A 13,681-nucleotide genomic window follows, 5' to 3' on the forward strand; every position below is an offset into this window, starting at 1 on the left:
TGCAAGCTTCCTGTTCTGACCATGTTTACACTGACTCTGGAGACTCTTGCGGCTGCCAGCTTCCAACCTTCAGCTCGCCATATAGCCGTTCCCATCACCTTGTTGCTCACTCTAAAGCTATTTGATTCGATCTGTTCTGTATGGATCGGATGCCCCTTCTCTGCCTGTTTGCTGTTTCTTACCATCTGTCCAGCTACGCAGTCAAGCTAATCCCGCATCCATATGTACCCCCGACGGGAGCAAAAGCCTTCCCCGCGAACGCGACCGAGACAACGCCGATCCAAGCTGCTGCACGCTGCCTTCATGTCTTACAAAAACGGCTGGCCGCGGCTTGACATCGATGCAAGTAGCGACTCAGGAAAAGAAACAATAGCGTTGAGAGAGGCTGCCGGGCCGAGGCCATGTAGAAGAGAAAAAGAAACCACGGAGCGGCCTTTTGCCCCCCGATTTCCGTTGCCTGCCTTGCCAGCGTGTCTGCCTGCCCAGCTGAGCACCTTGCCACATACCGAAGGAGATAAATCCGCGGCACCTTCCAAGCTCACACACGCACGCATGCCTTACCGTCTGCTTGTTCGCCTTACACTACCTAAACTGGCGCTTCTTGCCTCTATCAAAAGTTCACACCTACGCAAGGCAGACAAGGCAGGAAGCTGCAACGGCGTTGGCCAAGCAGATCGACGGGAGTCCAACTAGTGCGGCTCGCGGACATGGAAGCTGCCTAGGGTGGGAACTGTCACTTCTCAGTGGGCGACTGCAGATTTGCGAGGTGACATCGCCATTCACATCCACCACCTTCTACCGCCAGCATCGTATGGTTGGCATCTTCCTCGCACTTGTGCTCGACTCGTTTCTTGCCAATTGGCCCCGAGTCAACCAACACAGCTCTTCTCCTCATCTTGACCGTTCATCCTTCCTTTCGACCAATCAGGCGCCCTGCTTAAGGACCTGGCACATCTCCCCTTCCAACTGCAGCTACGCATGCAGGGCAACACACAAACACACAAATCGGAACCCAACATTGTCATGCAAATTCCCCACGCCCATACCCAAGCCCACGCTCACGATCACTTCCTGGATCACTAGAACTCATCAGTCCATGCGTACCTTGTCACCGGTATCGCCAAATTTCATGATTCGGCCTATTGCCTGGTGCAACGTCGTGCCGCCCCGCCATCGGTCAACACCTTGTTTGTCAGTCACCGCAGTTGTGGTAACACAACTCTATAGTGTTTCTCGCTGCTGACTTTCTGCTTCTGCAGTGATATACGACTCAGGAAAGACCCAAATTTTGTCCATCTGTCATTTGACAGTTTCGTCCCCCCTCCAAAGCGCCACTTGTCGCCTTCTTCTGCGCTATCTTCCATCAACTTCCTTGATGCCGTGAAACACCTTCGCTATATGACGTTGAGCGCCATTGGCTAGTCTGATTTCAACATTGCCCAAGCCTGTCAACTACCGTCACAAGATGGATCTGGGATCGGACATTATACACGACATAATCCACCCCACAGCAGCCTTCACGGACGTCTCTCTGTCAGAAGTCGAGCACCATGATAGTAGCATCCCACATCGACTTCCGCCAGCCGATGACTGGGAGCACTCCCAGCTGAATCCCAAAAACCGCATTGACAGCCTCGACCCCCTGCCAAATCCTCTGTGGCGCATCGATGGCTGTACTGGACTCGGGACGCAATTCTACGTCCTTCCTACGTTTCTCTTTCCAACGCCGCCGCTGCGTCTCGATGCCTTTGTACCAGAGCAGTCAACTCAAACGCCCGAAATCCGGCAATTATTGGATTTGGATGTGGCGTTCCATACCAAAGATCGCGCCCGAGTTCAAAAGCTGAACATATCCAAGCACATTATTCGGGCTTTACAATTCTGGACAAAACGACTGCCTGACCCAGAAGGGCTCTTACGATCTGTGCCATTTGGCTCCCGCATCGTCTTCAAAGGTATCTCTCTCGATGTCAGAGCCATAGAGATCAATATTGCACCCACGTACTACCTCGAACGTCAACTTCTCTCGGCATCCGCCCTCGCTGAGATGTGGGGACCCGAAGCCCAGATACCGCAATGTATCGACTTGTCCGAGGTTCATGTTGTCGAACAGATCCACGACAGTGTCTGCCTTGTTCAAATCAAAGGTCGCCTCTGGATTTTGAAGACACTGACAAGTTACACCAAGTACTTGTACCATGAGCTTAAGCTTCTGTTGTCAACAATACCACACCAGAACATCATGTCACGTCCCGCACACCTCGTCACAAAGCGTTGCACTTTTGGTAGCAAAGTTGCTGTCATCGGCTTTACTCTTGAGTATCATCACTATGGTACTTTAAGAGACATTGTGCCTCTTTCACGAATCCACAACACGATTTCTCAAACAGAACAACTCAAATGGTCAATCCAGATTACGTCGGGTGTACTGCACCACCGTAGAACCTCTGGTACATTCTACCCTGACCTCCGCCTCGACAACATCGTCCTATCAAAGGACAGAGATGCAGTCATGGTCGACTTTGAACAACGCGGGGTGTGGTGCGAATTTGCGTCCCCAGAGATCAATGCTATCGAATACATCCGCATATTAGCTACCGATGACGATATACCCGAGGATACCAGAGATCACTATGCTGACATATTGAGGCGCTTGTGTCCTGATTTCGAGTCTCTGCAAGCAAGAGAGGAGTATACAAATCCAATCAACGGCTACAATATCTGCTGGGCATGTCTCAGCCCAAGGGAGCAGGAGGCATCAGAGGTGTACATGCTCGGGAGAGTATTATGGTGCATCTTTGAGGGAGCTAGCGCACCTCAGCAAGCTGCTGTGTGGCAGTCCTATCGCTGGGAGACCGACGTCGACTTTCCTGCCTTTCTCAGAACGCCACCGATACTACGCTCGCTCATCGACCGTTGCACAAGTGGCCGTCGTGCCACCTTGGGTGACCAGATCGGTAGAGAGGGCAACAAAATTATTTTCAAAGGTCAGGAGAACAAGACTGAACCCAAGGACATCCGACAAGCTGCTGCGACGTGGTGGAAACGTGAGATAGCGTGGGCCGAGAGTTTCATGGCCATGAGAGACCACTCAAAATCGAGCGGAGAATGGAGCGAGAACCACTTCGACAGACCTAGCTTACAGAGCGTATTAGATGAGCTAGAGAAGATTCGGGATGAGCTATAAACAGGAACAGACACCGGGCCAAAGATGGCTTTGCAAGGGCTGAAACAGAACAGAACAGAAAAGATGTATACACTTAGAAATGAACGACTCGGGGATAGATAATGGTATTTATTGTATTGCAGAACAAGAGAGGAGAAACCTCAGAAATATGAGATGCCTGGACAAGTACCCAATTGACCAAAGTCACTGCCTAGAGACTTGGCGCGCTACATCCTCTAACAATCATGCAATCTAAATGAGAAACAAGATCCGTGGGAGTACAGGTAGTGTCAAGGGGATATACATGAACATGATAAGTATAGATAAAGGGAGTGAGTGTCACAGACACAAGAGTGAAGAGAAATATGGTAAGAGACTTGTCCTCCCCAAGGTCCAGAGAAACGCTCTGTGCTTCCCTATCTTTCCATCTTCAACAAAAAAGGATGCAGTGTAGGAATATGGTCCCGTGGACGTTTGCGTGTACTCCCACGTCACCTCATCCTCTTGGATCCCCGATCATGGCTCTGACTCTGTCCGTGGCGTTTCGACCCCGCCCCAGGCGAACTTGTGATGGCTAAGCCGCTGCCTCCAGACCTCCTCAGCCGAGCAATGAGGGAGCGGAATTTTTCGACGTAGGTGGCCGGCGCACCGTTGACGCCCAGCTGGTCCAGGATGTCTTCGAGGCTGTGGAGGAATGGCGCCGCCGCGTCGGGAGGGAGGAGACTCAGTACCCCGAGGACGAAGTCTTCGTCGCGGTCCCCGACGAGGCGGAGGAAGAGGTTCTTGTCTCGACGGGCGATGGCGGCGGGCCTCGTCGTCGACGTCGGGGACACGAAGTCGCGGTTCCTCTCTACGACGGCGGCGAGGATGTGTACTAGGGTGCGGGCGGCGCTTGTTCGCTCCTGGGGTTCTAGGGGCCGATCGCGCTTAAATATTGAGGTGCGGACGAGGCCTATTACACCGCTGATGTGTCGTGCGGCCCAGGCTACGTCACGAGGGCCCTCTGCTGAGCCGCCTTCTGAGGAGGGGATGGTGGTGGAGGTGGTGGCGTAGGAGTCGAGTTCGCGCAGAACGCGGTCGACGCGCTGGGAGAGCTTGCGAAAGGGGTCGTTGACGGGGTCTGTAGAGCGCATCTGGGAGAGGAAGTAGTGGAAGAAGTCGTTGTTGGCGAGAAGCATGCGGAAGATTGTGCCCTCGAGGTCGCGGCGCTTGACTGGTTTCTTACCCGTGGAGGGCGGATTTGAGCAGAGGTCTGGGCGGTAGTCTTCAGGAGAGGACGAGGACATAACAGCTGAGAGCATCTCGCGTGCTTCATCGACGCGGTGAGGGTTCGGGTGCTGCCGTTGATTTTCGTCTTCTTCTGCCTCGTCCGAGTCGGTGTTTTCAGAGTCCTCTTCCGAGCCTGGGGTGACAACGTCACAGCGTAGGCCGTCAGCCAGGACGTCAAGGTGGAAGGCCGATATGTCTGAAAAGGGGTCGCCAATTTCCTCTGGGTAGCCGTCCGCGGTCATGGTCAGGGGGGATGCCGGGTCGTAATCGTAGAGCGTCTGCTTAACGAGCTGATCCAGTAGCCAGAGGAGGTGCTTGCAGGGCGGGCCAGCCGTTTGCTGCTGTTCCCGGCACGAGCACCGGGGCGTCGCGAAGGGGCTGTCGGGGGATCCTATACGGATGGAACGGGGCACGAGCTCCGTCATTTGAAAGGCGTAGACGTCGTCCCTGAGACGGCAGTACTGCAGCGAGAGGCGGGGGGGATCTTTGAAGGCCTCGCGGACGCGCAAGCGGGCGTCGTGGGAGAGCGTGTCGAGCTTGTAGACGAGCTTGGAGGGGGACCGGATGATGGAGTGGTCGTCGTCGTCGACGAGAGACGAGTCCGAATCGGACTCTGGCTCGGAGCTGCTGGAGCCGCCATCGTCGTCTATGTATCCGCCGCCGTCGTCCTCATCGTTGTAGTAATCTGAGGTGGTAATATCGCTGAGGGACTGCCGGTGCGCCTGGGCTCTGGTTGTGGGAGGCATCCTTCTTCCCAGAGAGAGCTCTCTGAATTTGGCTACGGGGGTGGGAGAGGATGATGAAGACATTTATGGTGTGTGAGGGAGCAGTTAAGTTCTATATGTTTCACAGAGCCTGCTGATGAAGAAGGGGTCTCCATGGTGAATCGGTTCACGGGTTACTTATAGGATCCAAAGGTCAGATGGCAGGGGGGGGATGGGAAGGGGGAAGGGAGAAAAGGGGGGGCGGAGTGAGGCCAACTGTGACAAGACCCCCAGAGACCCAATGCTAGTGCTAGTTGGCGAAGCTGGCGATGCTGGATGAGATGTTGGAGCAGGGGGGGAGAAGCGGGAGGAGGCAGATGAAGACATGACCAAGCCGAGTCCTGGGAGTACTCGCACACGAGTGGTGGGCGAGCAGGTCCCATGGAGATGGACGATATGACGCATAGCAGGAGGAGGGGTGCGGTAGAAAGGAGTAAGAGCAGAACCGAGGACGACTACTGGCCGGTTCGGGATCCCTCCTTTCCCAGCCCTGGTCTTGCGAGAAGTTGATCAGATCACCTTCTAGAAACAATTCCATTTTCTATACTTTTTTCCTTTCCTGCATCTTCACCCGGCCCCTGATCCTGGGATCGCTGTTGCTGCTGGGAAGAAAAATCAGGCGGGATGAGGTGGAGGGATGTGGGAGGTCGGCTCGCTCTGGCCGAGACCGAAGTCTGGATGCGCGCCGTGAGCTCAGCAACCATGCCGGGAAAGGCTGGATGGGCTTGGAAAAGATCGGGCTAGGGCGCAAAACAGTTGTCGCTGCGCAAAAGAGTTGGGACAAGGTTTTGGGTCGTGAAACTCCACATCAGGTGGTCGTAGAAGTTTGGGTAGAAGGGAAAGCAATGCAGAGTAAGGTCAGGGCCCAAAGAGAAACATCGGACTGCGCAGATCGAAGGTCTTTGCGCCGTGTGTGGCGTACCGGCGGCGCGCGCGTGGCATGGGGAGGAGCATTGATCTCTTCTTTTCCCATGTCCAGGGTCTCGGGGGAAAAGCTACGACGCATGAACAACGGGATAACTGACCGAGAAGGTCTCGTCTGGCGCGATTCATAGGACGAAGTACGGCAAAACGGGTGGAGGGAAGGAGGGACGACTCAACAAGGCACCGGGGGAAACGTAGAATGCGCTGTAACGATGAGATGTTGGAGCAGAGATACGTTGATTTCTGTGCTGTGGTTCGCCAGATTGCGATAAATCGTACTTTGACGATGACGATGGTAAGAAGAGAAGTGAAGTTGAGAGAGGCAGTATCCTGGCTGCCGGGGTGCTGGGTAAGGTACCCTGGCCCGGTTGAAGAGGTTAAAAGTGGAGTCGCGTCTATCGCCCAAAGGCCGAACCGCACGGCCGACCGCCGAAGGGCCGTCGTCCACCGTCGCGGTGCCGTGGGCTCCTGGGCAGCCTTCCATTCCCACCCAGAAATTCCCTTCCCAGGCTTGGAGTACATCCAGCCACGGCTCAAGCCACGAATGCGCTGCTGCCATTGGTCCAGAAAGGAGACCAGAATCCGAGTGCCCAATAAAAACCCAGGCATTCTCTGAACTGTCCAGTCACCGCTGCCTCTTGGGGCCTGGGGGCCGCGCAAACGGGCCGGTAGTGACCCCACCGTGGCTACGCCGAAAACGGGAATCACAGCCCCGAACGGGCCGGCCGCTTCTGCGACCACGAATATGTTCGCGCCCCACTTTCTTCCCTTTCTGACGTCCATCAGGCTCTGGGTTCCATGAGATATCCAACTTCACCAAATCACAGCCTTCTTCTGGCCGCATCACCGGCCGCATCCCTCCAACTGTCGCGGCCCTCTTCGACCCGGTCCATTTTGCTGTGCAGCGTGCTCCTACGACCGTCATAAACACCTCACAAGGCTTTCTTCGAAGCATAGGACCGCTGTTCCCTCTGTGGTTCCAAACTCCCGGGAATCGGTTGGAACGCCTTACAAGCCAGAAGGAAGGGGGTCCTTGGCCGAGAGGCCTCACGATGGTCCTGGTCTACCCTACCCTAGGCAGTTGGGTATTCGGACTTGTTCGGTGCAACCTAGAGCCAACCAGACTGGATCAGCGACAGGATCATCACGGTATCTTATTCGTCTTCTTGTACGGCTCCCGATAAACAGCCAATCACTTTGATCGACGATGGCGTGAATAGATTGAGGCCTGTTGGACTTGACATCGGCCTCTGCGACACTTCCTCAGCCGCAGAAGCCTTTGACGGACTGACCGGCAGTGCTTGACCAAAGCCAAGCATCAAAGGCTTTCCCATGGGTCCTTAGGCAGACGACAGGGGCAAAAGGGGCTTCGCAGGATCACTGGTAGAGGCATCTAGCGTCGTGATCTATTCATAGTCCGTGTAAGTGCTGTCGTGTCACTATGGGAGTTAAGAGTCATCCTTCAGACAGGCGCGACAGCCGCCTACGTGAACTTGTCTCTCAGGACTCGGCAATCTTCCAAACTTCAGAGCAAAACAGGGCTTAGGATGTGACGTATCTCGACAAAGAAAGTGTACCAAGTCTAGGCCGGGAATACCTGGGCAAGAGCAGGGCGGTGTCCCTTTATGTCACATGACGCCAGGCTGACGATGGTGATCGATGGATAAGTATGAAACTCGTAGTCACACAGTGATGATTGAACCAGCCTGGGAGGTATACCTAGCGGAAGTGCAGAGAGATTGCAATATGGTTTGTATTGGGATCACAAAAAGCCGCGCAATCGTCTCTTGGGCGGAAAGTGGTGGGTTTAAGGTTACCGGCACAGGGAGGCCATCTGATATCTACTGCCGAGCGCAAGATGCCCTGAGCTTCGGCCACTTCGTAGCGCACACTTTGGCCTATCCCTTTCGGAACCACGTGCAGTTTCTGCTCATCAGTCAAGTAAAGCTTCCGCTTGCAGAACTCTGATTCATACCTGATTGATAACGACCTCACAATGACTCTGACATTTCAGAGTTTGATGCAACTGGCAACATTGATAGCAAATCATAGAGTCATGTTGTCTAATGGCCAAATCAGTTCCTGCAGCGGATGTCGTTCCTGGTAAATGAGAGATTCTGAAATTATTGTCTGAACTCTTCACAAAAATACTGTGCCTCTTCTGAAAAGAAAAGGTTTGTTCTCGATCAGGCGACCTCCTGTCTTCCCAACACCAATCCTTTACGAAAGGTGAGTCTTACGATGCGCAGCCTACTTGCGGGACTTGACCGACCACGTCTTCTCCTCAAATCGAACCACGCGACCTGAAGTGTGGCCGGACTCAAACACCTGCCTCCCAAGAACAACATCCATAATGACCCCAATCTGGAGCAAAGCCAAACAACATGTAAGAATGCCACACAGCTGCGTGATAACGGGCTTATAGTCAGCGTGAACAGCATATACAGTAGGCATAGCCGCCAGAGACCAACCCGCAACGTAACAAAAGGGCAGTATCGGCAGCACAAAGACGCTCTTCCACCCGTTGAACCACTCGCGGTACCGGTACGTCATGGCGATGCCTAGGAACACGGCCGAGACGTTGCAGAATGCCCACCAGCAGGGGAACAAACTAAACAGCACGAGGGGTTGGTGGCCGTAGTAGAGGTATAGCCCGCCGTAGTTGAGCAGGCACTCCTCCAGTACGACGTCGAACAGACCCGCGAGGCCAAGAAACACCAGCAGCGTCTTATTGCTGACCCCGCGCATGAGCGCGCCAAAGATGGTGCATCCGAGCACGGCGCCAAAGGACCACCAGATGATGCCGACGTACAGATCGAACTCGCGGCCGAGAAAGGTGAACATGAGCTGGGACGGGTCGTGTGACTGCGACCAGTAGCAGTTTGCGAGGTAGTTGTCCACGGCCTCGGGCAGAACGCAGGTCGCGGCGCCGAGGGTCAGGGCCGTGGGCACGGTGGAGGACCAGCGCTTGCTCTCTGCGATGGAGATGAGGACGAAGATGAGGGAGAGGGTGAGGAGGATGGCTGATACGACGCGGACGTGTGATGCGTCTTGTGCGAAGGCGTCGTTTGGGGGGGCGACGGTTCGGAACGTCGAGTCGAATGAGACTTTGACTTGGGCATTCTGGGCGAATGTGAGTGGCAGCATCGAGAGGAGTGAAGCTGCGGTGAGGACCGGCCGGCTGAGAATCTGTTTCATGTTGGAGTTCTGTTGTTCGGGGAGTGAGGATGTAAGACGATGTACAGTGTGGGTGAGATTCGAAGAGTTAGGTAAGGTCGAATAGTCGAAGAGTGTCACACCTAGGATTTGGACTTCGGAAGCCTCGTTACAAGTGAAGATGTCTTTTATACATCTCCATACGGCTGCGCTGTTCCGAGTTCGTAAGCTCGGGACCGAACGAACCCGTCCAGCGTGAGGCTGTGGTCGGAGATTTCCCACATGCAGGTATCCGACCATATCCGCAGAGCCCATTGCCATGTTGCCACAGAAGTTGAAGAAAATTATTGAGATGACGTATCAATAGGCCATCTCAGAGAAGCGGGACCCAGAAAGTTGCCGCGAGGTCTTGCGACATGCTTCCACGATACCAAAAGTGGTAGTTCGGAGCCGAGCTTGCGATGTGAACGATGGATTAGTATTTGGCCCCGAATAGACTGCAATTCGCCTCTAAATACGAACCGCTGAGGATGCAGTTCATTGAACGAATCATTTCGAAAGCAAGTCCAGCATCTCGATCCCATGTCGTTCCTTCGTTATTCCTCAAAAAAAGCCTGTGGTCAAATTACCCGGCCTGAAGGCGTATAGCCTCTTTATATAACACATTCCTGCTGCGAGGTATGAGCACGCCCAAACTCCATATACCCCAATCTATAGCCGGACTCTACGACGAAAAAGAAAAACAACGACTGTAATGAAATGGGTATAACACATCGCCTACATCACCTTGCCCCGGCGATCCCCCGGCTCTCCTTGCGCCCCTTTTTCTTCCCTGTCGCCAGCAGAGCATTCCGCCGGCGGTAGAACTTGATCAATTGAGTGGTTCGAGTGCGACATGATATCAATCGTTGTACGGACATTGATGACCGGCCGGTCGCGCGCCTGCGTCTCCTGGACGTGGCTCCTCTGACCGAGATCAGAAGACGGCCTCGACGCGTCGTACTCCTCGTACTCGTCCCGCCCGTCGTCCCGAACCGTCTTGTTCAGCTCGATATCGGACCCGGTGCCGGACAAGGCCCGGTCAATGTCATTGAATGTCCGTACGGTGGAATTCGAGTTTTCGGATTTGCCTCCCCTGGCGATGGCGCCGGACGTTTCTTTCGTTCCTGGGTGGCCGCTCGTATTGACCCAGCCCGCGCCAGACGGACGAGATTGTTTGCTCTTGTTGCTCCATCCAAAACCCCAGTTCTGGAAGAGAGGCCGAAGACTGGTGACCGAAGCCGCGATGATGCCTAGCGCCGGCTCCAGGACACTCCAGATGGCGACGTCGCTGTGGAGGGGAAAAGGTTAGCCAGGTGCTCCTGTCAAGTCAGACATTTGGGGTCGTACATTGTTTCGTAGAGGAAGTCTGCCGAGATGGCGAGACGTCTCACATATGGTATACGTACTATAAGAGCAACGCCAGCACTAGATGTTTGTTAGCAACAGGATGCTCCGCCACGGTATTGAGGATATCTTGACTTACACCATGCCCATACTCAAAAGAACAGCAACAAGTGCCTTTGTACGCCGGTTCAAGTTGACGTTCCATAAGAGGGCAATCGGCAGCAAACCCATGCACCAATCTGATATCGCCGAGATGATGCTGTGTGCAATGGTCGCGTCCGGGACTATGTTGAAGTTAATACACGACCCCGGGTCTCCGTACAGCTGCCTCCAAAAGTAGGATGGAGGCATGCACTGGAAGGTCATGATGCAGAAGAAGGCGATGGAGATCATCCAGACGACGACGAGGTTGGCGTAGATGATCCAGCGGTGAACTTTGTTGAGAGCGAGACGGAGGAGGAGGAGACAGATCGAGGTTCGGATCGCCAGCGTTATCGGGGAGTATAAGACTTCGCAGATGTACCAGGCTCTGAGGGAGACGGCGGCTTGGTCGACCGTGAGTTCTGTGATGTGTTTTCCTGTGGCACCGTTGGTGATGCCGTGGAGGGCGATGCCACCGTATGCTGTGTAACCAAGCTGCGAGATGTTCATGTAAGTGGCAAGTAGGGAAAAATGAGAGGGTCGGAAACAGTACTAACCATGGCCCCGAATATAAGCCAGTCATCGACGGCTAAGCTCTTGACGATGCATACTTTAACGTAGGCTCTTGCCAAGACAAAGAAGCCGGCCGCGAGCATAAAGGACAGCTGGACAGCAAAGAGCTGCATGCCTCTGTATTGGATATCATCGTGCGGAACTCGTGTTTCTAGTGAGCCGTCCATGTTGTAAGTCGAGATGGCGAAGTATGGCTCAGGCAAAACACCAGAGACATCGGGGCTCCCACTGACACGGAAACGCGGATGGTGAGATCTTATAAGCCCTCCCACTCTCAGCCTGGCGTATGTGGCCCAACTTGCGCCATCCCATATGTGAGAAAAGAATACTCAGTGGGGGGTAGGGAGCTCAGAGAGGAAAAAGAAAACACCCATACATGTACCGGTTCCCCACGAGGGGACCAGGTCTTGAGAGTGTATCTCTCTCTCAACTACTTTAGATTGAAACACCCCAGGCCCAAATCGTGTTCTTCTCCATCTAAAGATTGCATGTTCCAGAAAACCTTCTTTTACAACGAAATTTCGCTTCAGAAATCTTCCTCTTAAGGCCAAGTTCTCCGTGCCGATAATCCGTGGTTAACACCGCCATTGCGATAAAAACGACAGCTATACGAGATGCAAAGATGGAAAAGCAATACCTTCAATCGGGTCACTTGCTGGCTTAGCAGTACATCCTGCGCCATGATGGAGAGACAGGACGCAACTTGCAGCTGCCGCGAGGAAGCAGGGTTCAGGACAGCCACGCCCACGTCCAGGGTTTGACTGGGATTGACAAGTTCAGGGTCGCCCACCAGGCCTGCATATACGCACAGAGAAATTGCTAGTCGCCAGGCGCACGACAATTTTCTCTCCGGTAGTTCCGCGACTCCGTGTGGTTCTTGTTCATCTGCAAGACAGATGCTTTGGGAGAAAGCGAATCCACACTTGGAGAAAAGAAAACCCCACAAAGTAGGTAATACGGGGTCGAGTGGGATGATGCCAGTCCTACACTAGGGTCGGTTTCTGACTGGACTATTTTGGATCCTCGGCATCGTTGGTCCGGAGAAGAGGAACCCTTTTCGTCTGAAAAGCATGGCTCTGTGGCCCAAGAATCTGACAGGTATGATACGCCGTAGCGAGTATGTGACAAGAATGGGTTGTGATAGAGGTTTGATCAGCTTTGTCACGCCAGAGGCTAGTGGTTTCCTCAAGGACCACATCAAACCAGTAAGTGTCACCTCACAGACCCAGCCAGTCTGTGATCAGGATGAGATTCCCTGTATGACTGTTAAATTGATGATCTCGCGGTATCCGTACATGCCTCCCAGGCGGATGCTCGATATGAAAGCGGAGATGGGTTCCAAGGCCCCGGATCGTGACCAGGTCCATAAACCGCGGGCCAGGGGGGCAGCGTCATATCTTGGAGCTTCAAAAGTGCACAATGTGCAAGCAGCGAGAGTGTATTATTATGATCCTGCTAGATGACTGGTGGCGAGAGGCCATAGCTCTTGATCGACAGAGAAAATCGTCAGTCCGCATTGACTTATTTTATCTCCTAGAAAAAGAAATCATTAGTCGGAGCAGCAAGTTGGGGGACCACAACAGTCGAGACTCGATGCTGGCTCTCTCAGTTATCGTTTATGACCAAGTATTTAGCCTGCTGGTAAACAGACAAGAACCCGATAACCACGCATTTGTTGTGCATCAGGATGATTCTTTGAGGCCTGCTTCGCAACGTGGTCCCTCGGTGCATGTCTTGCCTTGAGCATTTTGCCTTTGGGAATTGGGTGGTTGCGATTCGGCCGAAGCCGAAGGACCATCATTATCCGTACATGGGGTACGCTGATGGTACCCTTACTGGAAACTGCAATAATCTGGAAGAGTTTTCTCGGTCTCGAGGGCCGCCTGGCGTTCGGCAAGTTTGCCCATCGTACGATGCGAAAGAAGGCAGAGTAAGCCAGAGTGGACGACATGGATACCCGAGTGAAGTTAGATTGGATCGGTGGATGGGCAGCAACGGAGGACAATACTGTCTCAGTGTATTGGCCGTACGAAGAACCACTCGTTAGTTCAGCCCTTCCCGCGGCGGGACCAACGTTCGTTTAGCCAAAAGGCTGGCGAGTCATTGCCATCGGCCGACGAATGCGAAAATTGCCAGTACCTACATGTGTGGGCCACGTCGTGCGGAACCGCGAAGTTCAACGGGGAAGCTTATCCAGGCAGAGCCGGTGCAGGTTGACTGGTTGACTTACCTGTCAAATGGTGGCAGAGAGGGGCGGGCAGACAGTATCGGATTATGGCCGTGGCTGTATTTGAAAATGCCT

General features: G+C 53.8%; 5 protein-coding genes across 5 annotated transcripts; 1 reads left to right on the plus strand and 4 right to left on the minus strand.

Moving 5' to 3' along the window:
- Window positions 1–1,465: 1,465 nt before the first annotated feature.
- On the plus strand, window positions 1,466–3,187 carry CCOS01_07817 (uncharacterized protein; the record flags this gene model as incomplete). The annotated part of the gene is made up of 1 exon (XM_060455980.1): window positions 1,466–3,187. The coding sequence occupies one exon, from the start codon at window positions 1,466–1,468 to the stop codon at window positions 3,185–3,187; it is 1,722 nt and encodes a 573-aa protein (XP_060313872.1).
- Window positions 3,188–3,657: 470 nt separating this feature from the next.
- CCOS01_07818 (SWIM zinc finger protein) lies at window positions 3,658–5,244 on the minus strand (the record flags this gene model as incomplete). The annotated part of the gene is made up of 1 exon (XM_060455981.1): window positions 3,658–5,244. One exon carries the CDS (start codon window positions 5,242–5,244, stop codon window positions 3,658–3,660), a length of 1,587 nt encoding a protein of 528 aa, XP_060313873.1.
- Window positions 5,245–6,007: 763 nt separating this feature from the next.
- On the minus strand, window positions 6,008–6,906 carry CCOS01_07819 (uncharacterized protein; the record flags this gene model as incomplete). Its single annotated transcript, XM_060455982.1, has 2 exons — window positions 6,008–6,181; window positions 6,403–6,906. 2 exons carry the CDS (start codon window positions 6,904–6,906, stop codon window positions 6,008–6,010), a joined length of 678 nt encoding a protein of 225 aa, XP_060313874.1.
- A 1,467-nt stretch (window positions 6,907–8,373) lies between these two features.
- Window positions 8,374–9,321, minus strand: CCOS01_07820 (uncharacterized protein; the record flags this gene model as incomplete). Its single annotated transcript, XM_060455983.1, has 1 exon — window positions 8,374–9,321. The coding sequence occupies one exon, from the start codon at window positions 9,319–9,321 to the stop codon at window positions 8,374–8,376; it is 948 nt and encodes a 315-aa protein (XP_060313875.1).
- A 735-nt stretch (window positions 9,322–10,056) lies between these two features.
- On the minus strand, window positions 10,057–11,546 carry CCOS01_07821 (uncharacterized protein; the record flags this gene model as incomplete). Its single annotated transcript, XM_060455984.1, has 4 exons — window positions 10,057–10,609; window positions 10,669–10,746; window positions 10,805–11,301; window positions 11,364–11,546. The coding sequence occupies 4 exons, from the start codon at window positions 11,544–11,546 to the stop codon at window positions 10,057–10,059; spliced, it is 1,311 nt and encodes a 436-aa protein (XP_060313876.1).
- Window positions 11,547–13,681: the final 2,135 nt, after the last annotated feature.

The sequence above is a fragment of the Colletotrichum costaricense genome, assembly GCF_030867565.1.
Source record: "Colletotrichum costaricense strain IMI 309622 chromosome Unknown Scaffold_7.1, whole genome shotgun sequence".
Lineage (NCBI taxonomy): Eukaryota > Fungi > Ascomycota > Sordariomycetes > Glomerellales > Glomerellaceae > Colletotrichum > Colletotrichum costaricense.